General features: G+C 42.3%; 2 protein-coding genes across 2 annotated transcripts; one reads left to right on the top strand and one right to left on the bottom strand.

The window, feature by feature from the left end:
• Positions 1-748: 748 nt before the first annotated feature.
• On the top strand, positions 749-2,498 carry nudt7 (nudix (nucleoside diphosphate linked moiety X)-type motif 7). The gene is made up of 3 exons (XM_069686501.1): positions 749-1,040; positions 1,126-1,284; positions 1,393-2,498. The coding sequence occupies exons 1-3, from the start codon at positions 885-887 to the stop codon at positions 1,735-1,737; spliced, it is 660 nt and encodes a 219-aa protein (XP_069542602.1). The 5' UTR covers positions 749-884; the 3' UTR covers positions 1,738-2,498.
• A 1,010-nt stretch (positions 2,499-3,508) lies between these two features.
• Positions 3,509-23,946, bottom strand: LOC138613113 (nuclear factor of activated T-cells 5-like). The gene is made up of 12 exons (XM_069686705.1): positions 23,744-23,946; positions 16,322-16,450; positions 12,836-13,460; positions 12,504-12,687; positions 11,617-11,807; positions 11,342-11,514; positions 11,082-11,216; positions 10,905-10,957; positions 10,648-10,780; positions 9,935-10,119; positions 7,635-9,843; positions 3,509-7,500 (listed from the first exon to the last, which is right to left on the bottom strand). The coding sequence occupies exons 1-12, from the start codon at positions 23,814-23,816 to the stop codon at positions 7,082-7,084; spliced, it is 4,509 nt and encodes a 1,502-aa protein (XP_069542806.1). The 5' UTR covers positions 23,817-23,946; the 3' UTR covers positions 3,509-7,081.
• Positions 23,947-24,055: the final 109 nt, after the last annotated feature.

Here is a 24,055-nt window from a genome sequence, read left to right as displayed (position 1 = left end):
AAGACCCCCAAAAAACAACAAACACGATGGAGGGTCATTATGTTGCTCACCGTCGGCACTATGCTGTGGTGACATGATTCTGCTTCACCTGACTTAGTATAGCGGAGTTTCAGTTGAAAAAAGCAGCCTGTGGTAATTAGGCATAAAGGGGAGTAAATCTAGGACAGGTAGTGAAATTTGGGCACAACTATTAAAAAAGAACGGCTCTCACCTATGACTCTGTTCCCGTCGTTCACACCAAAGAGCCGTTCAAAAGAATCGGATCGTTCGCGAACGTCACAACACTGCTATCTACTCTGTTGCCACATTAAGAACAAAATAACTATTCAACTTCATGCCATGATAATCTTTACATTTCTATTAATGACAAACGCGTTCTTGTTTTGGAAAAGTAAATGTGTAGTCAAATGTGTGTCAAAGTTGCTGATTGTGGCTAAAAAGCGGAAGCGAGTCGCACATGACTGACGTCATATATTTTATCTGGTTTGTTTTCATTAGACATTAGCCGTGTGAACGGAATTATTTAAGTTTCCAGATGAATAATACAGGGAATCACAAGAAAACCATCTGATACATTGTCTAGATCGCAATAGTGAGAATAACATTTGTTATACTATCTACCGCTGTCTGCCAACATTTGGGTAAGCTCTGCTAAGGTGAGCACATCTTTTCACCTTGTGACGTAAAATACCTAAGACTAAGTTTCAGCTCTTACGCTTTATTATTTTAAAACAATAAACTATTTTTTTTACTAGTAAATCATCTAATAGAAAGCGATATAGGACTTTTTCAGAGTTAAAAATCCAGGACTTGTATTATATGTTCGTATGTTTTTGTGACGGTGCTCAACTTTCCTGCTTCAGCTCTGAAGCCGAGCATCCACCATGCACATTAAAGAGAAGGCGATAGACAATTTAAAGCAGTTTGATGTTGGGAACAAGTTGCCCAATCTTCCGGTGCTGCCCAAAGCCTCAGTTCTGATCCCGCTGTTCGTTAAGAATGGACACCTGTACACCTTGCTGACGCTGCGTTCAAAAGAGGTAATCCAGATCAGTGTCAATTGGGTGGATTAATGCTATGTCTATTGGCTTTATAAACATCTGACCTACTCGTTTTTTTCTGTAGCTGAGGACTGGTGCTGGAGAGGTGTGTTTCCCAGGTGGGAAGAGAGACCCCAGTGATAAGGATGATGTTGAAACAGCTCTGAGAGAGGCAGAGGAGGAGATAGGTCTACCTCCTAATTGTGTTCAGGTGGTCTGTAGATTGTTCCCTATCATCAATAAGGTAGGACACTGTTGTGAGTATATCCTTTTAGGGCATCAGTTGCTTTTTGAGACCTTTTTTTTTCATGTTTTCTTCCATATGTTCTCTATTTTTCACATCTTCTGACAGAGTGGTCTGTTGGTGACCCCGGTGGTTGGCTTCATAGAGGAATCGTTTTGTCCCAGTCCAAACCCTGCTGAGGTCAGTGCAGTGTTCACAGTCCCTTTGGACTTCTTCACCAGCAAGAAGGACCACCATGCTGCTGCTGCGAGGGTGTGGCCTATGCCTTCTTTTAATTTTACGGACCCTGATTCAGGAAGCCAGTATCACATATGGGGCCTGACTGCCATGTTGGCTACGCTGGTTGCTTTCCTTGCACTCAGGAAAAATCCTGAGTTTGACGTTGGCTTCGATTTAGAGGATCCGATATCTTTCTTCCAACAGGCTTTACATAGAAGAATGAGTAAACTTTGATCAGCTGTGTTCTCATTACTTGAAGTCGTATTTGTTATACAAGTATGTATGTACATATGTGTATTAATTTACTGTAATAACTCTAAGGATCAAAGTGTCTCTGAGCTTCTCATAACAAGTGTATTCAAAAACTTAGAGGGGGGAGAAAAGAAGCAAATCACAACACTTAAATGTGTTATTAATTCATTTAATGTAGCAGCAGGATTACAGATATAAACAAAAGAGTATACAAATGTCCAGACCAAGGCAAAGTACATGTTAATAATAGTTCAGATGTATGTTAACACACTGGGGTTGACCTTTATCCCGACTGCAGGGTCTTAAGGCTAGATACTTAAGCTCAAGCTACACAGAACGGATACAACAGAACTGTTGGAGGATGTGAAATAGAAAGCGAACTAGGAAAAGTGAGCAAACTGATTACACACAAGATACAGCTCACACTATTGGCAATTAACAGTTCATTTATCATGGTTGCTCCTTTTGATCAAGCATTTCACAGCAACAATAGTAATGTTGACAAGCACATCAACACAAGAAAGCTCTCCATTAAAACAATCTCTACTGTCTCGTCCCTTTAACCTCACATGTACAAATCTCATGAGGCATGAAAAACATTTTCAACAGAAAATAAACTAGTTGACAAATCGCTGGTGAAGCTGCACAATATAATGTTGAGAGGACTTATTCTGATATCTTGCGATGGATCTCTAAAAAACAAAGTGTTACAATGAAAAATATCAGTATGGGTTATGGTCATGATCGTGTTTAGAAATAAAATTTGAATCAATGAGAAGTGTCCTGATGTTTAAACAGTCCAAGAGAAGAAAAAGGACAAGGAGCCAAATAGCAATGACACAAAAGGGGACACTGGTAAACACAGCAGAGTAACAGTTAAGTTATCAAGGCACACAAAGTTCTGTTGAAAGCATCACAATTGAAATTCAAGATACCCCTGCAGTATATTTCACATTTAAATATACATGGATATTCATTTACATGACTGAAGGACAAAACCGATATTGTGTAAAGATTTGTGTGCTATCTTCACCATTTAATTCATGTTTCACATGTTTCTTTCAAGTGGAAGTGGCTATTTGAAGAGTCAGACTGAGCATCCTGGATTGCTCAAAATGAAACGACTGGACGCGAAAAACAAGAAATTACACCAAAATCCACAACAAAACAATCTGACAAATGTACAGTGATACAAATGACAGTTGGTGCCACACCAGGATTCCCCTCTGCCTCAATATATGTTCTCTAAAACTGTAATTGGTCCGATGTTAGATGTAGAGCAAGCTCTATGTCCACACCATGAGGTAAAATTTACATTCATGAAACTGAAGTCACAGGTTGGCTTTCTGTGTTGGTATGGCTTTAAGAGGCATTACTGTTCCGCACTTCTTCTGCAGCATCATGTGCTCTTAAACTCCCCTAAACAAGAGGACTGGAATGCTTGAAACATCACTACTGCGCTCTAACCTGACCTACAGTTAATGGATAAGTCAAAGTGCCATTTGAGATGCATGACATTTAAAATAGAAGTAAAAACAAAAAAACACGCACACACACGCCCGCACACACACGAAACCTTCCCCATGGACTACACTAAACAAAAATATAAACACTTTTTTTTTTGCTCCCATTTTTCATGAGCTGAACTCAAAGATCAAAGACTTTTTCTATGAACACAAAAGGCCTATTTCTCTCAAATATTGTTCACAAATGTGTCTAAATCTGTGTTAGTGAGCACTTCTCCTCTGCCGAGATAATCCATCCACCTCACAGGTGTGGCATATCAAGATGCTGATTAGACAGCATGATTATTGCACAGGTGTGCATTAGGCTGGCTGATCAAGTTGTTGATTGTGGCCTGTGGGATGTTGGTCCACTCCTCTTCAATGGCTGCGAAGCTGCTGGATATTGGCAGGAACTGGAACACACTGTCGGATACGCCGGTCCAGAGCATCCCAAACATGCTCAATGGGTGACATGTCCGGTGAGTATGCTGGCCATGCAACAACTGGGGTCTTGATATGCCAAACCTGTGAGATGGATGTATTATCTCGGCAAAGGAGAAGTGCTCACTAACACAGATTTAGACACATTTGTGAACAATATGAGAGAGAAATAGACGTTTTGTGTACATAGAAAAAGTCTGAGATCTTTGAGTTCAGCTCATGAAAAATGGGAGCAAAAACAAAAGTGTTGCGTTTATATTTTTGTTCAGTGTACGTCATACAGGTTGGGTGAAGTCAATGTTAAAACAGTAGAATTACGTTCTAACATATTTGCTTGATGTCCACTTATTGACATTTCTAATTTGAGTCATACGCTTGACAAAACAACCTGCGCTTCATTTCATGAACACATACCAGCAATGATATTGTGTGCTATGAGCATAAACCAAAAAGTTTAGTTTTACAAAAATACTCTACATTTTGATACATGGATACAAAATTCTAAAAAAGATAAGTTACTTTAAAATGGATCACTAACAGCTGCAGGACAAAATAGTATGACTATGAAAATGTAAACAAATGTGTGTGTGAGCAATGCTATTCTAACATCTGAATGATTCTTAAAAATTGGCTTCTTGATAGCGCCAAATTGGCTACTGTTGTAGATATGGAAAGTTTATCAGTTTTTTTGCATCAAAAAATAGAGTAATGTCATGAGAAAATATCAAATTGGTGGAAATGTTAGGAGATTAACTGATCCATGAAACAAAGTACCTTTACACATCTTTTATAAATCTTGTAGTTAAAACAACGTGCTGAAATGCTATGTATGTAAGAGCTGCATAAATTTAAATGAGTAAGTACAAATGAGTAAACATTATGAGGGCATTTGCAAAGACGAGCATGAGACAAGATGACGGCGATTCACAACAGGAGCTTTGGTATGCCTGGGTGCTCTCCAGTCTGACCCCACAACAACAGCCAGCTCTTTAGACTCAACTCTGCCTCCAAACTAACAAATAATGTCAGTGCTATTGATATACAAGTATAAACTGTTATGTACTAACATCACATCAGAAGTGCCCATCACTCCTGTACATAGCACCATAGATAGAATCAAAATGGCGGCCTCTATGTAACAGAGATTTCATATACCAGTGAGCCCCCTGTTCACAACACAAGGGACGGGTACTGGATGCCAACTTCACATGGCGCCAGCCTGCACACGGTACCAACACTGAGACAAAAACTTAAATATTCAACACAACACAAGGTAAAACAGTCTCAAGTGACAGACTGAACAGTAAATAGTACAAATAGCAATACGATGAAAATCCTTCATTTCAATTCACAAACTAAATGAATCAGTATTTTAGGTTGTCAGTGTGTAACACACAGAGGCCTACTTACCACTCCAACACTGAAAAATGACTTTAGTGGGAATGGCTGTTTTTTTTTGTGTTTTTTTGACAGACTTGACTGGACCACTGAGGCTGAATACAAAGAGGAATTCAACAGTGAGCAGACACTCTATACAAAGTTGTCCTAGACTTTAAAAATATTCAGACATGACAAAATGTAAAAATGCTTTGTTAGGATGTTTTTACCTTTTACAAAGACAACTGCTCTATGTCGTTTTCTTTTTTTTTTTAACTTGACGTTTCCAAGTACAAATTCAGTTGGGTCAGTAGAGAGCTGTGGACGGATATAAGGATTAACTAGAGGTTATAAAGTGCTTGAGATAAAATGTTTATAAAACCACACAACACTCTGTTTTTCACTAGTGGAAAGTTACTTTCGATCCACGTTAAATTGGTAGAGGCTACCAACTTCTTCAAAACAAAAAGATACACACACGACATATAGTTGAAAGTTACTTAGAGTTTCACCAAGAAAGCTTCTGGTAATGAGGCCTACATGTATGAAAACACTAGGAGGTGCCAAAACAAAAGGCCAAGTCACATTATTCACCAGGTTGAATCTCATTTGCGAGTGTTAAATAGTCCCTCCTCTTTTAGAGGATATCCTTTATAGAATAAATGTAAACCCATTTTGGTAATTGATTTTGAATTTCTTTTTTTGGATAATTAATATTTAGTTCTCCACCTTTATATAGAGTCAGCTTATGTGTTCACTCCAGCGATGCCAGATAACATTCTACAAATGTACTTAATAATCTTTACTCTTAGAGTATATTTTAGTCAGATTTTTGACATCGAACACAATCTCAATTTATCAATGGCCAAAAAAGTTGAGTTGTTGCGACAATATTTCATCCCCATTTTTAAGCCAGGTAATATCCCACTTATCCACCTTTGCTCCAAACAGACAAAAGCTGCGTCCCAATCTAGGGGCTGCATCCTTCGAAGGCCGATTGCGTCACAGAAGCGCATCGAAGGCTGTCTGCGCCAATTCAAACGAAATGGCGGACTTTTACGCGGCTGAGGAATACACTTTAAAATGTTAACGTTTTTGTTTTCAACTCAATCGAATAGCCACCTTACACGTTCAAGAAAACGAAAGGGCTCTGGAAACAAATTACCTTTTAAAAAAATAGGTTAACTTACTCGACGTTAGTTATGCTAGCTAGTTAGCCCGCTAGCTACCTGTTGCTAGGCGACAGGAGCGGCGTTTGGTGACGTGAGGGTAGACCAGACCGTCCCATTTCAGTTCGGCTTTAACGGTCTATGCAGGCTATGAATGGAGCATCCTCCCTGGATTGCCTCCTTTGAAGGCTGCAGCCTGTGGATTGGGACACAGCCAAAAACACACCTCACAGCCTCTTACAGTAAAGCAAAGGATTAGAGTTTACACACTCACCAAATGAGATTCAGCCTATATCGGACACTTCTGTGCAATGTTATTCGCTCCATGGCTGGATGTAGTATCTGCTATGCCTGCTCTTCCAGACTCATCTCCATCACATTACTATTCTCCTTAGTTCTCGTCGCTGACATTCTTCATCCCTTTCCAGTTTATCCACCAAACCTGGTAGGTTATTGTCATCATCATCATCTCTTAGGCTCACATTAAAACACAAACAAAACACTGCATTTCTGCGACTGATGGATAAAGCAGTTATTACAGGCCTCTCTGATCCTGCCAGAGGGGTAATAACAAAGGCGGATTCATCAATTCAAGGACAATGGACGTATGACCGCGATAATTAATCATAAATATTCCATAAAAACAAGGAGTTACAAGAGCTCATAATTTGGGTTTTACGTAAAAGGGGCATCTAATTCTTAAATATTTAAATTTTCTGAGTTGTGTGGAATTGTCAGAAAACGCCACACGCCACCATTCTGTTGATGTAAGGATGTACTAACTTTCGGCTACATATCACTCTCTCCGTAGTGCCCACAAGGTTCAAACTTGTATCACTGCTTCTGCAGGCTTTCCAGCAGGTCCTCAATTTTATCCATGTTGGATGTTGCAGATATCGACGCCTGCAGTTGATTCTGTAAGCTGCTCTGTAACTGTGTCTGTAGATTGGTCTGCATTGGAGTTGGCAGACTTGTTTCTATGGTTGCCTGTAAACTCGGCTGCAGACCTGTTTGTGTGTTTGTCTGCATTGCGTTTTGTAGGCTGGTCTGCATGGCGGACTCCAAGCTGGACTGCATTTGTGCCTGAAGGGTGTTCTGTAAGCTGCTGTGCATGGTGGCCTGCATGGTGGCCGGCATGGTGGAGGCAGCTTGGGCCATGGGCTGCTCCAACAGAGGCTGCATGTGACCGGAGTTCTGGGGCTGGCCCTGTGTTGGCAGGGGGGGTCCAGGGGAGTTGAGCAGCTGGGGCGAGTCTGGAGGGAAGAGCAATTAAAAAACTTGATGGTTAAAGCTTAACAGCAACGTGTGACAGAAAAAACAAATTCAACGCAGCTACATTACTCTGATAAACTACAGCCTAGAAAAGAAGAGACAAAAATGATCTTACCATTCTGGATGCCAAACACGAACAGGTTGGCCTGTCCTTGTGGAGCCACATTCCCACCCACAGTTGCTTGGAAAAGCTGCTCTGGGGGCTGCTGGCCAGGGTTGGCTACTACACCTACACCACTCTGTACCACAAAGATGGTCGTGCCAGGAGCTGGAGCCTGATTGTTCAGCTCCTGTGAGCCAATAGTGCCCTGCAGGCTGGAGAGGGACGTCTGTGGCAAGAACAGGTCCACGGGTTGACTGCTCGGGATGCTGCTGGAACTCGGGCCCAATTGCATTGGCTGCTGTTCCTGGAACAAACTCTGCTGTTGGTTCTCAGTGGATGTCGAGTTGCTGACTGAGGAGCTCTGGTCTTGAAAGGACATGGGCTCTGCTGGTTCTGGCTGAGGTATTCCAACGCTAATGCTCCCCATTGGGGACGGGCCTGGGGTTTGGGTGCTGAAGAGAATAGTTGGGGGAATAGCCTGGGGGTTCAGATCTGTGGTGCAGAGGAGCAGACCTGTCTGCTGGGGCTGGGAAAGCTGGCTCTGGGGGACAGGGTTTGTCTGAGAGTGGTTTGGTATACTTTGGAACAAGGAGCCCTGCTGGCCCATTGGGAGCTGTGGTGGCTGCTGTTGGTTCTGCTGTGGGGACTGCTGCTGGTCCATGGGGGTGCTCTGTTGCTGCAATTGTGAGAGCTGAGCTTGTGGTTGGTTCTGAAACATTGCAACAGACTGAGGCTGGCTGGACGTCTCCATGGAGGAGATGAATGCCAACTGCTGCTGCTGCTGCTGCTGTTGCGGCTGAGGGTTTGGGGACAAGTACAGGGTTGACCCTGTGGACTGCTGCTCTGAGGTGAGACTGCCACTGGCCAGAACAAGAGTATTCTGGAGCAGGGCAGCCTGGACCTGCTGCTGGGAGCCCTGGGTCTCAGCCAGGGGCCTGGGCGATTGGAAGAGCTGTTGTGGGGGAGATGTGTGGGATGGAGGCTGAGTTGGGAAACTGGTCTGAATGGTAAGCAGATCTCCGGGCTGCTGAAGGAGGGACACTGGCTGCTGGACTTGAGGGGTTGGGTGGATCTGGGGCTGGAGTAGCTCTGCTTGAAGCTGTTGCTGTAAATTCTCTAAGACTTGCTGCTCTTGTAGTTGCAGTTGCTGCTGCTGCTGCTGCAAGTTGCTCAACGCTTGATTTTGCTGCTGTTGTTGCTGCTGCTGCTGTTGTAGCTGATGTTGTTGTAAATTGGTAAGTATTTGATTTTGTTGCTGAGGCAGCTGATTTTGTAGCTGATCCTGAAGTTGAATGTTGTTAAGGACTTGTTGTTGCTGATTTTGTTGCAACTGTTGCTGTTGAATGTTCTCCATGAGTTGCTGCTGCTGCAGTTGCTGTTGGTCTTGTGGCTGTAATATAAGTTGTTGTTGGAGCTGCATGTTGCCAAGAACTTGCTGCTGTTGTTGCTGTAAGTGCTGCTGCTGTTGTTGATGTTGAAGGTTACCAAGAATTTGCTGCTGTTGCTGCAGTTGTTGATGCTGTTGAAATTGTTGCTGTATTTGTTGCTGTTGTTGCTGCTGTTGTTGTATCTGTTGTTGCTGTTGTATCTGCTGTTGCTGTTGCATCTGTAGTTGTTGCTGTGTTGATAGCGAATTATCTGCAGTTCCCAATCTAAGGCTGTTCATGTTCTCCTGGACGTGCTGCTGAAGCGAGTCTGCAGAGGGCGTGGGGCTGTACAGCACAGAGTTCAGCTGCTGCTGGACTACAGCCGCCTCCAACACCTGCTGGAGGGTAGTGTTACCTCCAGCCTGTAGCTCCCTCACTGCCCTCTCCAGCTGGGCCACGCCTTCCTGGGGGAACAGGGGAACCTGTGACTGTTGTTGCTGGGGCTGAGAGGGAGTTGCAATCTGGGGAATGGACACAACTACAACCCCTCCACTATTGTTTGAACTCTCAGGAGGCAGGCTGTCCTGAGGGTCTCTGAGGAATTGCTGGGGGACGTCTGGTGTCACAGGGGGGATTGTAGTATCCCCTGCTACAGGGAAGGAGGTTGTGGGGGCGATGTCTTGCTTTTGTATGGTGCCAAGGGAGTCTAGGCTAGGGAAGACAGGCGGTGCCTGTGGAAGCTCCACATCTTCAGGTTGTAGGGGCATTGGGGTCTGAAAGGACTCTCCTGTTGGATGAGGACTAGAGCTGAGCTCCAGGGTCTGCTGCACTGAGACGAGAGGGTCAGGGGATGGCTAATAAAATAGAGAACACAAAAATGTTACCCACTGTCATTCTGGTGTAAATATTTTGTTTCCTCTTTCTTGAGACTCACTGGTATCTTACCTTGAAGACATCTGTTGGTGCTGGATTGCTAGACACTTCCATAGGTGTGTCCTCTTGCCGTTTGGAGGGCTGACCAGAGCAGTCGGCTCGCTCAGAGGATACAGATTTGATCTGGCCATCGAATACGCACGTCGTGACCAGAGAGGGTCCTTCTGTTTTTACTGTCCGGACATTTGAGTTATCAGCTGATGGATGGAAACAGGATGGGAAACAGGATGACTTTGTGTCTAAAGTCTATTAAAGTCTGGACATATAGTGGAGTGTTTTGATCTTTGGCTGAAAATTTTAGACTAGGGCTGCATTTCATTAGTGGTTCAACATGCCCTTGTTGACTTCCCTTTGGCACTTGCTCTAAGGGAAATCCCCGCCATCATGTGTCATCTCATGTGTCTGACAAACTGAAGAATATTTAATGAGATCAACCATTGGAGAGCCACGGTAGCAAGTCACCAACTGTTTTGCAATGGCAACAACACTATACGTAGTTCTGTACATATCACATATCAAGATTGGTCCGTTCAGGTTGTAGGATTTCTGAAAGCGGACAAGGGAAAGACTGTTACATCTCAATCCTCGCTCCTCCCCCGCCCACTTTCCCTGAACTCTCCAAGTGGCCTCCAACGTATGCTGTTGCATCAAACTAAGGCCTTAGGGTAAGTGGAACTACTAATGAACGCAGCATAGATGCCTCTGCACTTCAAAAATGGCTGTACCTGAGTCTGGAGTGTAGGTGAAGGGCTGGGCGTCATGTGATCTACCAGCATTGGTCATCACAAAGATTCCCACAGAAACTGGAGAAGTGATTGACAGGTTGTGGAACGGTGGGACTGTCACTATCAAATGGTTCTGCAAAACATTTGTAGTAAAACCCCATGATTAGTTTGGCCAATGAGAGCAGGCAGGTTTGATATAGCAGCTGAATATTATTCAAGCAAAAACTGATGAGTTTACAAATCATTCATATATTTACCTGATGGAAAAGGTCCATGTCAATCTTGGCCTCAGCCTGCCAGGAATTATCATCTACAATTCAAACAAACATTTGTTATTCTTCAATTCATCTGCAGGGTTTAAATCCAGAAACTTAAATCCACAACTACATTACACAAGATAAAATTATGGACAAAACATCAAGCTGGTACGGCACCTGCAATGTTCTCCTGAAAAACAACTTTGGTTCCTTTGAGGAAGTTCTTTCCAATAATAAAAACTTCCTCTCCTCCTTTCACTGTGCCGCTGTGAAGACTCTTCTTCAGGATCTCTGGCACTCCTGCTGGCTGAGCTGAAGAATGACAGAAGAGTCAAATGATCACAATTCACATGACCACTGGGCTGCTGGGTTTGTAGTATAAGTTCTATGGTCTGAGTTAGACCATTGCTTTTTAATGTTATGTTTGAACTACTCACTGCAGAGGATGGGTGAGGAGGGGACTTGTAGAGTAAGGGCTGATCCATCAGGTTGGGGGATGCTGACTCTGAAGGCCAGCCTGGCACGCGTGCTCTTCTTCTTGGACCCTGCCACGCCAATACGGGCCTCCACATCTGCATTACGGAGCTTCAAAATTCCTACACAGTCCACCCTGTGGAAGCAACGCAGGATTGGGATTGCATGACACACCAAGTATTATATAAACATCAGCACTGGGCAAGTATTAACAGATACACAAGAAATAAGCCATTACGCGAGTGTCATGTCGTTGCTGGGTTCCAGAGGGATCTCAATAACAGTGGTGCCCTCGATGTCGACCTCCTTGCAGGCGGTGGTGTTGCGTCCTGTCACTCTGCATGCCTGGTAGAAACCGTGAGGCTTCACTCTGCCTGCATCATTCGCGACAAACACCTGCAGCACAACCGGTTCACTCACACCCTCCAACTGGGGACACAAAAGTAAAGAAAGGGTGTAAATAACAAACATATTAAAGAATTAACCATTGGGAGCGAAATGCACACAGAGTGACGCTGCCTTACTAAACTATCTGTGTGAAGCAACTAGAACGATGCACGCAGAAAAGTGCAAGTCATATTTTGATCCATTTTTTCCATACATGGATCTTACAAAAATATACAAGAGAAATGTTTAATTATGTAACAAAAAAAACACGAGTTTGTTCAAAAATAAACTTTATAGCAACTCCACAGTTGTGATTATATAATACATGTGCATGAATTTCAGGTTTATTAAGTATGCTGTACTTTGCACACAAACCAAGTGTTTAGCACAGCCACAGTTTAATCCAACGACCACTAAGCAGCCTCGGTGAAGCAGTCAATTAATAAATGAATGGGCAGTTGTCCTCTGAACATTGTGTTCTTTTGAGGAACTGTACCATGCAGAATATAGAAGGTTACCATGTGTATAATAAAGCTCTTTAAATAGCTCACATGCCCATGGGTATTGTTTAATGAGCGAAAGCCTCTGATGTGTCTGAACTAGCATGAGAATTCTCTTGTGGCACACAGCACTTCACACATTGTGTCCTGTGTATTTATGGCCTTATCAGTCAATCCCAACTTGGTTGTCAACATTTATCTTGTGTGAACAATTAGTAGGTGGCCATCTTCATCCAACCTTTACAGTGGGGAATCCCTGCTGTGTGCGGTCTTTGACAGAACCCCTGCTGCCCTCGGTCAGATAGCGTGCTCTGTGCTGGGTCTCTGGCTGCACCAGAATCTTTAGCTCCTTCCCATCACTCCTTTGCGGGAACTGAGTAGACAGCGACCCACTCTTCACTGCGGTCCCTGACTCAAGAGAGCTGCAGGGCAACAAAAATCACATGACATTAATATGACTTCATGAAATTACATTTACAAGACAAAACTAAATTATATGACCTTTACTGTATCGACAGATAGTCTGAGTTCAACTGCGACAGAATCTGCATTGGACAAGGGATACCCCACCTGGGACCGGTCTTGTCTGTGCCCAGCTGGGATAGGACAAAGTGAGGGGCCTTGGCGCTGTCAGCATCAAACACATCCATGCTGTCCTCTGGATTAGCGGGCTTGGGGCCGGGCCGTTGGCGAGGGGTGCGCTTTCTCGACTTGCGTGGCACCTCTGTGTTGTCGTTGTAGGAGATGGAGCTGATCAAGCTGAAGTTTGAGACGGAATCGTCAGCCCACATGCTGCTGCTGTGCTCTGAGTCTGGACCCGTTGGAGCAGATACTGCGGGCTCCTCTTGGCAAGACATCTGGCTGTCATCGAAAAGGTCCTCGGGTGGGGGGGATATGCTCAACACGGGCCTCCGTTTTGATGGGGTGTTTTGAGGCTGCTGGACTCCTAGCCCTGACAGAACTCCTGACCCTAGGTCTCCTGCTGCAGCGTTTGCTCCACTGTTGCCTCTGCTGGGGGCAGACACAGCCCCCTCCATGCTTTGCATCTCTGAAGCTCCAGCTCCATCCACTCCGGTTGAGTGGAGATGCTGGGAAGCTTTGAGATGGTCTGAGGGCGAGGTAGAGGAGCCAGTGGATGGGGCTCCCATGGCCAGAGAAGAAGAGGCAGAGGGGCTGGAGGTGGAGGAGGTGGCATCTGTAGTAGTATATACAGAGAAGGAAGTTAGTACAGATGCTCAGCACAGAGCAGGCTAGCAGTCCCATTCAAGCAGCTGAATTTGTGCATGATTTGTATTGATTTCCCCTCTTCCCAACTCTAATTTCAATAGACTATTGTAGGTTATATGCTCTCACTGTGCATGCAAGAGCTGTCAAGCATTGATCAAATATTCTGAAGTTAAAGTTGAGAAGGGTACTTTAGGTCCCACAATGTTTTGATTCCTACAAAACCTCTCTTAATTAAAATCAATGTGACAAAACTGACATGCTTTGTTTACAAAAACAAAAGCAAGCTACAAATTGTAACATACACATTGCCAGAAAGAAACAAAAAATCTGGTCAAACTTTCCTGTACAGCCAAATTTGCAAGCTGGTAAATGTGGCGCCAAATTAAATTTGCCAGGGTTACAGTACAGTTTGTGCAATGTGCATTCAGTAGTAAACAGTAGTTTGCGCATGCCAATTGGAAGATTTGGTTGGGACTGAGCGTAGCCATGGAGACAGAATAAACAAGCCTCTGACCTATGGAGCAGTGAACTGCAGACCATTTTATATGCAGACACTCCCTGCCTCAGAGGGAACTTCCTGCAATAAAAACGAGACAGCCAATGAGCAACAAGAGAGCTGATCATTCAAGATTCAACTTCTGTCAATCAGTAAATTGGATGAATTAAAACACTGAAGGAAGGAGTAACTTTTGAAGTTGATCATTTATAGACATTTTGAAGCAGGGTATTTGGTTAATGAGGATCTGAAGGACATTACAGTAGTCATGCTTTTGATCAGCACTGCTTAGGGCCAGCTGGGTCAAACAGGATAGTTATAATGTAGCGTTATAAGCGCTCTCTTCAACATGACTGTTGACCAGTAAGGTTGCTCTCTAGATGAACCTAGACTAGAGTCCTCGTTAGTTAGAGCTGATGTTGGCTGTCCTTAACCATGATCCAAGATCAGACCATACTTTTTATTTGCTGAATGATAATAATTGTTAGGGGCAACTTCACTCTTTCATAAAGAGACAGACCCTTCATAACGACTGAAAATGTTAGCAGCTTAGAAACATGGGAGCAGATTAAAAATTAAGCTGCTCAGCTCAAACTGTTTGCAAACTCATTTACATATCAGATGGCCGACTGATCTGTGAGTGTGTTTGAATGACAAATGTGCGTTGACTTGTTTCTGCCGCAGCCATCTGTTATGGCATTTAAAGCAGGTGCAAGGACATTTAAACTGCTCGATCAACAATGTAAAAATGTAATCAATCAATGTTATACTCTGGTGCTTCTATATGTCCTTCAAAAGCAAACAAGACCATCAGTGATGAAATTGTGTTTTTCTATTGGTTATATAAAGTCGGACAGGAAGTTGTACGTTAAAGAAATACAGTATATATATTTGTGGCTGATTTTGATAAGCAAAAGAAAAAGAAGTATTAAAATAAACAAGGTAAAAGGGACAGTGATAGAACATGGGTGGAAACACCAGTCAGCGTTGGTCGGTCATTCAACAATTGGAGAGAGTTGCCTGATTTAAAAGGTTTGTTTTAAATGATTCAATTCTGAATCGTCTTTTTTTCTTCTAGAAAGGTAGGTAGTACGTTTTTAATAGAAGAATATTAAAATGAGTAGCATCTTTTGCTTCAAAACAAATGCTCACACTAGACAGATTGCGATCTTCACTATAGGAGGCAGAGGAGCTAATGGGAGAGGACTTTTGTCCTCCAAAATCAACAAAAAAAATTCCTTGTTGTTGCTTTAAAAACTAAACGAGAGATGCTCTGATTCATAATTGCTTCACAGACACTAAAACACAAAACATTGTCATAACATTCGGGATGTCTGAGAAGCCTGCCTAAGCCAAAGGATAGTATTTGGCTATAGTTCATCTCTAATGCTGAAACACTTAAGTATAATTTTAACTGCCTAAAAAGCGAAGTGAAATAAAGCATTAAGCACAAGCATCACAGTGAAAAGTGCTGCAGAAAAAATGAGTGAAATGAGGAAGAACAAGCTATGTTAGCATGCTGTTAATGCAAACTCAACTTTACTTGGAGCTTCTATACAGAGTTAAGGTTTCCAGGAAAAGAAGACTGTGTGTACGACTTTAATTACATTAAGATTATTGTCACCGTCACTAGCATGGTTTGGATTGGATAAAATCAGCTGAGTTTAAAATGAAATATGTTTCTTTCTAGTCAGTCAGTTTTGTTTTAAGTGCTAGGTGAAGATCTCGACAATACGATGCAGTTTCTGTTTGTGTTGATATCAAACCCCCGACACATGGAGCCAAAGCAAGCAATGTCCTTTTCCATTGTGCTGCTTGGACTATACGAGATGCTGTCACACAGACATCTTGAAGTAGCTAACGGGGTCTTCTAACAGAAATTTCGTAAAAAAAACTGAAACGATGACACAACAGATATTCAATAATTGGTGGTTTTGAATACTAAGCAATAAAGGAACAATTGGCAACCCGTAAAAATGTCAATAAACTGCTCAAGTCCAGCTGTACAACTAAACTTTACACAGCTCCCGCCCCCTGTTGGTACCACCATAGCCTTGTGGAACCAGTGATAAACCTATTTTGACGTGAACATGCCTTGTCATGTCATATCAGCAGCATTAAATACCTCAGCTCTGAAATCTTATTCTAGCCCAGATATTCTCAAACAGTCAGAAACAATAATTGTCTCAGAAACAGGTGAAAGGGTGAAGTTGCCCCCACACATTATTGAAAAGGTCACATTGTTCTCTTCACCCCTGCTGTCTTGGGGAATAGTTTGGCCATGTGAAACTGATCCCAGATCATGGTTTTCATGACCTGAGCAGGTAGCTCACCTGAAGCCAAGGCTGCAGAGGGGGGAGGTCCCGCCTCTCCCCCACTCTTCTGGCTCATGGTGGACGGGTCTGTCTGGGTGGACGGCGGCTGGAGCTGGAGCTCTTTGGGGAGGAGGTCATATACCGACTCTGTCATAGAGGGTGAGCAGGAGAAATGAAATTAGGTTCTGAAAAACATAAATCAGATTATTGTCCATTACAGTATGAAGTGACTTCAGACCGCTCTATGTTCAGCAGGTCTGTCTTTAACCCTTTCAGAAATGGAGCCCACTGATGCTCAACCTGTATGGTAGTTACCTGCTTCAAGAGGACAGAACAAAAGCTGCTTTTGCTGAGTTATCTTTAGATGTTTTGAAAAGTTTAAACAATTCAAGACCAAGCATACGTAATAATGTACTTAACTGTCCATGTCACACATTACAGCTGAAGTCGATGAAAGCATTGTTGAGGATGCGTTCCACTAATGACAACTAGAAACTGGCTCCAAAAACGTTCTGACTACACTTTACTAAATTCAAAGAGACGCAACTTCTCTTTTGAAATACAGTCAATTAGGGCTCGGCAATATGGAAAAAAATATGATAGTGATTTTATTTTGTATATTGATCAATACTGATAAATATTGATATTCATTACAATATATATTATGATCAAGCATTCAACCTTGAATAAAAGTGTCTCTCCAACGCTCTTCTGTAATCACAGCATGTGCGTTTGGGCTGTCGCTAACATTAGCTTTGCTTGTATTTGGTTGGATTCTTTCAGAATTTGCCAAAGAAGCCTCCATGTCTCCAAAACAATCTGTCATGGGAATTAAAACTGGTAACAAGTCTGTGGCGCCAGTTTAGCTCAGCGGTTAAATTGTGCGTCCCATATACTATATGTCCACAGTCCTGGCCCTGGGCTTGACTCCCACCTGTCAGCCCCATCCTGTCTTCCCCTGCGTCCCACACTATCCACCGTCCTCTCTTTCTCTCTATAAAGGCATAAAAGGCCAACATTTCTTTTTACTATATATTGTCAACAATTGCCTCAACTGATGAGGATAACAGGATGTCACTTTCATCTCCGCTTGTGTGGCCCTCAGTTCCACTCTTTTTTTTCTTCAACAAAATCCACTTTCTTCTCCTGCAGTTCAAGCAACGCTTTGAAGAGGGAAGTGGGCATGAACTCTGGTGTGTACTTCACATATAAGCAAAAAAAGTTGTTGCTTTTTCTGCAGAGTGAGAGGCTGTTAGATCTAGTTTTAGTATTATTCAGATAGTAACAACAACACAGTTAATGTACTCACTCGGGGTGGTTACTGGAAATTATGGGAACCAAATTTAGTGGCGCTGAAACCAGACGTCTCATGATCCATTTTTCCCCACGTATATAAAACATCTTGTTGTCAACACAAACACGCAGCAGGATATCTTATAATGAACTAAATTAGCCTCCCATGTGGTTAAGCGTAATAAGACCCACAGAGACATTCCTTGATATTTGATACGATGATTCCTAGAAGGCTGTAACCAACCACTGCAGCTACACTGGAGTAAACCACATTTGATGGCAGATAAACACATGATTAGGTATTCCGGTTGCTAAGAAACAGGGACCCATCAACACCCTGACATGGATATTTCAGCTGTGCACCGGCGGCGCCCAGCATGTGTAGTTGTCATCGGATACTCAGCTATGACTTAGCACCAGCAGAACGGTGAAACTGACAGGACACATGATCTGGCACTTCTGTGACGTCCATGACGCTGTTGACCTACTGAACAACACAAAGTCACCACAGTTCACACAATGAGCTCCACACAGTACTGTAGTTCATACAGACAGGCACGACTTAAAGAGATGGAGACCAACACCGTTATCATCCTCTTAACAAGAGCTCATCCAAGTTTAAGGTACGATTCCCCGAAAAATGTAATAAAACGTAAAAGTGTCTCTGAAAAGTGTCACAGCGAGCTCTGTGTTATTGTTAAGTGAACTGTCCTTTAAAAACCAGACAAACCACATAAGTGTATTTACACAACAGTTAAAATACAAAGCCAAACAGTAGATCTCTATAAACCTGGCTGCCCTGGAGAATAGCCCGTATAATAAACTTTCACGTGACCTTGAAGCAAACCGCAAAGCGTGCATGACCCTCAATATAATCCTCTATCTGTGTCTGTTGTGCTTTGTTCATGTATGAAGAGAGACAGTCTTTGTGCACGGCTGTATTACAGATTGACTGCCAACCCGACATGACCTCAGACTTGACTATTACCCCTTTCACACAGGAGATGTGTGAATGATGCGAGTGTGTGCGTTCAACCTGCCTGGAACCCATTCATTATGCAACGAGAGCAACAAGAGCAAATGTCATCATCATTCACAGATGTCTGCAGCAGGGGCTATAGCATACGCAGTCCTACCAAACATCAGGGTAAAGCAGCTTTAAAACGATAAAAGAAATGCCTGTTCTCTAAGCTGGGCATCTTCTGACTCATGTTGCGAGAAGTGCAGGATGACTGAAGCACTGACAAGATCAAAATGAGTCAACGCTGCGTTAAACTATGTCACTATGCCAGTCTGAATAGGGAACAAGTCAATCACTCACCCAGAGCACCTTGAGGTCAGAGATCAAAGTGGCAAGAGAAAATACAGAAGCTACGTTTAACACAGGTCATAACTCTACTCTCCTGCTCTAAACTGGACCAGCTGGTAAAATCACAAGAATCATATAGAAATATTGTTTATCCTCTGCATTAAGTGATCCACTCCGCATAGAATGAATCTAACTCTTTTCGTGATATTTCATAGTGTCAAAATATTAATATTATCTAATTGTCTTAAAAGTAGAAGGCTCTTTATCAGTGCAGGCATAAATTGGCTAAGACACATTGTTGCTCATTCAGCCCCTCAATTTGTTTAGGTAAATAAATACATAGTCTGGATTTCATTCAGTGTTTTTTCTCATGCACCAGACTGCCCAGGGAGTGAGCACTATGCAAAACTGTGTCTGTGTGGTGTGGGCGTGTGGCTCCTGGAGTTTGGTACCAAACCATTTGATGACATACCTTCGTAAGTATAAAGACATTTCCCTCACTATTGAAGCCAGAAAATCTGAAGTGATAATTGTTGTCAGACTGCTGTATAAAGAATTGATAATAGTAACTATACAACAATAACCTGATGAACTGTTTGGTTGCTCACTTTTGGTGCTTGAAGTTATTTAATATTCCAATCTATTGTCAAATTAGGTTTGAGGAATAATTCAAAAGTGAAGAGTTTTGATATAAAGTTTATTCTTCAACATGAAAACACTTAAAAGACCAAAGTCCCTTAATTTTCCTTCTCTTATTTTGTGGACCAAACGAGGAGCTTTTTTTTAGAGCCACTACAAATCCTTTCAGTACACAACAGACACAACACACAATATAATTTGTCTTTATTGGAGAAATAGTCTTCCTTCGAACCAAGCATAGATCATAAAGACCAGCTCCAGTCATGTTTTCAGACTTATAAAATGCTCTGCTTGAAATAATTAATTGTGTCTGATACGTTTTTTTCTGCAAAATAAGTTTAATTACCTTGTAAAAATCCTCCCATGGCATCTCCTCCTTCTCTCTCATTAAAAGTCTAGAATCTGCATCATCCCCACCCACTATGCACATGTCCAATCGCCCCCTCCGTCGCAAAAACAAAACACGTCTCTGCCATCGTTTTGTGGCTACTTGTTGAAACTTAGCTAGCTTGAAATGTAGTAATTAGCAGTAGTTACGTTAACGTCAGTAGTGAGTTTGCAAAAATTACGATGACGGTTACAGCTGGCTCGTCGAAGTTGTTGCACATAATGATATACACACGTCACCCCGTCCATTAACGGGATTGGCTCATCAGATTAGTGACGTCTCAAACCTGCCAATCTGAAAACGTGTTGTTCAGCCTGTCCTTGGTGCACTGCAGTTTAAAAGCAGACAGGCCCAGCCATGGAGATGACTGCTTATGTTGTCCCTGATATGTCGCACATGAAAAACACCACATGGAGATGTTTACAAGGTAAGCACTTGATTTGCAGTGGAGGGGGTCTTTAACACTATCTGACTGAGGAATGCATCACAAACAGTTATTTTACTAGAGAAACTACAAAGGTGGTCTTGACATCGATATAACTGATCACTGTTCTTTAATTAAAAACAGACACTTGTAATATTTGGAAAATAAACTCTGTTGTTCTCATATAACATCTTTACAAGTTTATGAGCACAACAATGCCATTAAAGGTATGCTGCAGCACACTAGCCAGGAAGGCGCGAACTGACTTTAACCTACACTTAGAACAATTAAATTACCTCATCCCACAGTTATGCGCTGCTCATATTACACATGCCTTTAAGATTTTGCCAAATGGCAAGGCCACCAGTCCATTTTTATTCTTTGCAGCTGGCTTGGGACTCAGACCGGGGGATGACAGATGAATAGACAATTCATGAGGGTGATGTTTTTGTTGCAAATGAAAAAAATATGCAGGCCAGGAATGTATCTCCGTGCCCAATAATGGCTGCTTTAATCTCACTCCTGAACACATAACGGTATGCTCGAGCCCGAGGACAGACAAAGGAGCTACTCACTGCACTCGAACCACAGAGAATGCCATTTTTGGCCACTTTACATCATCTCTGTTTACCTTGAAACTGAATTATGTTGGTATGGAATAGAAAGACATTATATTTGCTTCTCCACCTGCCTGTATATGTAGATCAACCATGAATAAACCAGATCAGTGGTTTCAACATAAGATGTAACCCAGTTTCCACCATGTACTAGATAATTTCCCTGAAGATACAGTAACACACCACGTGTTTTAACACAAGCTTTGTGACAGTCAGCCTAGCCTTACATTAACCACTGTACTAGCTTACAAAGGTGCAGTGAATAAACAAACGCAAACAAACAGAGATGGATGTGTCAATAAAAGTTTTGAAGTAGCATGCTTTTAAGAGGATTGTTTCCAGGAGGGATACGCCCCTCATACATCTCTTGTGACTGACAGTAAACAGAGCCTAATGGATGCAGACAACGATATAAATACACTCATATACATATATATATATATATACAGTCATAACAAGCCCCATTTTCTCTTAAAGGGCCAGTTCACCAATATTTTCCTCACTTAAGTTAAGAGGTATCGAGCCACACAGATGGGTTTTTGCTTTATTTATCCAGTCTATACACTGATTCCTGCTGCCACTCCAGTACAATGGTTTCAATGTGACAATGGTCACTTGTGGTGATTACTGTTTTAAAAAAACGACTTCAAATCACAGCACGAGTCTCACACTATTGAATCAAACCGCACACACTGATGCATCAGCTAAGGTTTCTCATACTGATAAGGTTATAATGTAAGATTGTTCCTCCACAAACTGAAACTTCCACGTCTTTCAGGATTTTCCATCCACCCTAAATCAAAACTAATGAAAAGACGAGCAGGATAACATAACATAGCAGCTGCGTCATGCAAAGATAACATATTTCGGCAATAAAGATAACAAACATTTAGTTTCCACTTGAAGTTGTAGCTTTGGTGCTTGCTAAAAGGTTATCTTTTTTGGCACCGTCTAGCCTATGTTTTTCCCTCCAAACATTTTTTCTCTTGAATAAATCACAATGATTGAAGATATGCTCTTTGTCTCTCAGATATAAAACATAAGCCTAAACCTATGAGTGGCCATATTTATGTTGTGCTTTAAATCATTTTAAAAGATACAATTTATCTACTATTGACCTTGTCATGTCATTTGTTTCAGAGTTGAAAGACTACACATATCCATGAAGTCCTTCAGAGAAAGATAGCAGGCAAATGGGGCCTGGTGCATCTGCTATAAGTCCTGGCACACAAATGTTTATTATATTAATATAACTATAAATTGAAAAATCAGGGTTCAGTAGGTCACAATCGAGGTTTCCCATTATATCTAAGTTTTAAGCTAGAAAATGATGTCCAACTACATAGTGTCAAGTATTTTTAGCAGACCAAAATGCACTTTGGCCAGCTGACCCCTTCCTCAGCTTACAGTATGATATACTGTACATCTCTGATGAGCAAGTCTGCTACCTTGACCCCAACATGAGCACACACTTGGGTGACTGAGATATAAATAAACTGTCATCATGTGACAAAGTGTGGCCATATGGCAGGCCCAACTGAGTATTTCAGGGTCACAGATCAATGCTGTCTGCTAGCTCATGAGCACCCTAAACATAGCAGCCAGGCAGATGTGGGAGCAGCAGGTAGACCCACAGCAGGCAGGTTAAGATTGTATAAGGTCTATAAGCTGTCTGTTAACCACAGCGATCAAAATGTGGACTACATCTAAGACCAGAGGGTAAAATAACAGAGGAACCAGTGTGCTATCAATATGCATATATCCACGAGTTTAAGGTTACCACTTAAAAAGCAGAACAAAACAACATACAAGGCTTGACTTATTAATAAGCAATAGGATGTTAACTGGTGGTGTTGAGTAGCAGATTCTCATTCAATTTCTTTTCACATTAAATACGTACAATTGTCAACAAAAAGGGAATTAACCTACAGACTGATTGCTGCTGAAAGCCTGAACAAATGCACAACCCCATCTGACCACAACAAGAGTTAATATTGTAGTTCCTAGAAGAAGCTGAAACGCCCTCCTAATAATAATATAACAGTTGGCTGACACGTGTCCAAAGCGTTTTGCAGATGGAATACATTTTGGCACTAGTGGCCGCAGCCCCAGTGACCCCCTTTTCCTGACAGGGGTAACTCCATGCCCTGAGCGCTGAAGTGCCAGCAAATAGCTGCATTCTTCCTGTGAAACATGAGTTTGTGAGGAGGACAACTGTGGTTCGATCCCACTAAGGAAACAAAACAGCCAACACAACTGAACAACGGGCATAAACAAAACAACACACGTTCTACATTTTTCCTCTAAAACACTCATGCACATACACACACCTCTGTGAAATCCGATCAAGACTTTGGTGGGCTAAACCTCCCAACAATGTGGTGCTGGAAAGAGACCCACGTAGCTATTGCAAGCTAGATAATATGTACCACACATAATGCTAGGCATTACCCCACAAAATTATGTCTAATCTAATTACATGGATATAATCTCGCATGTCGCTGTTACGTTTAGTCAAGCAACCCAGCGTATCATGGTCCTCCACGCATGTGACATGGACAGCTAACCAACCAGGTACTCGCCAATGTACAAGCCAAATGCAGCTAACTAACTAAGCTAGCTAGGCTGGCTATCAGCAGAAAAGAAGCTAACTAGTGCTAGCTAGCAGCTTAACATGGGCTATTAGCTAGGACATTCATACTGCTCTCCATTAAACCAAGACAACCCGGATAAGTGTCATTATAGTAACCTTTACTTAGTCAAATCTTACCTTTTGAGTATAGAGATTTGGGGGAATTGAGGTCGAGATCCGAGCTAAGGAGGGATACAAAATCAGAGGGCATCGCAGCGCTTCATCGAGGGGAGGGGAAGCGGACACTCTTTAGAAGAAACGAAAACGGCTTTAGACCAATAAATATTGCGTTTTACAAGCGGAATGTTTTAATATACAGAGTATAACATCGAAACAGTCTCAGGACGACAAAAACAGAACTTTAACATAAAAACCGTTAACTAGCACGTCTCACGTCAGTGTGTGCCTTTGCTGAGAGGAGACACATTTCGTGCTACGTTGAGACGAACA

This window comes from Semicossyphus pulcher, unplaced genomic scaffold (assembly GCF_022749685.1).
Source record: "Semicossyphus pulcher isolate SPU_LCO1_2020_fin unplaced genomic scaffold, fSemPul1.0.p SCAF_8, whole genome shotgun sequence".
NCBI lineage: Eukaryota > Metazoa > Chordata > Actinopteri > Labriformes > Labridae > Semicossyphus > Semicossyphus pulcher.
Note: the sequence above shows the minus strand (reverse complement) of the source record. Positions and strands in the feature narration are given on the sequence as shown.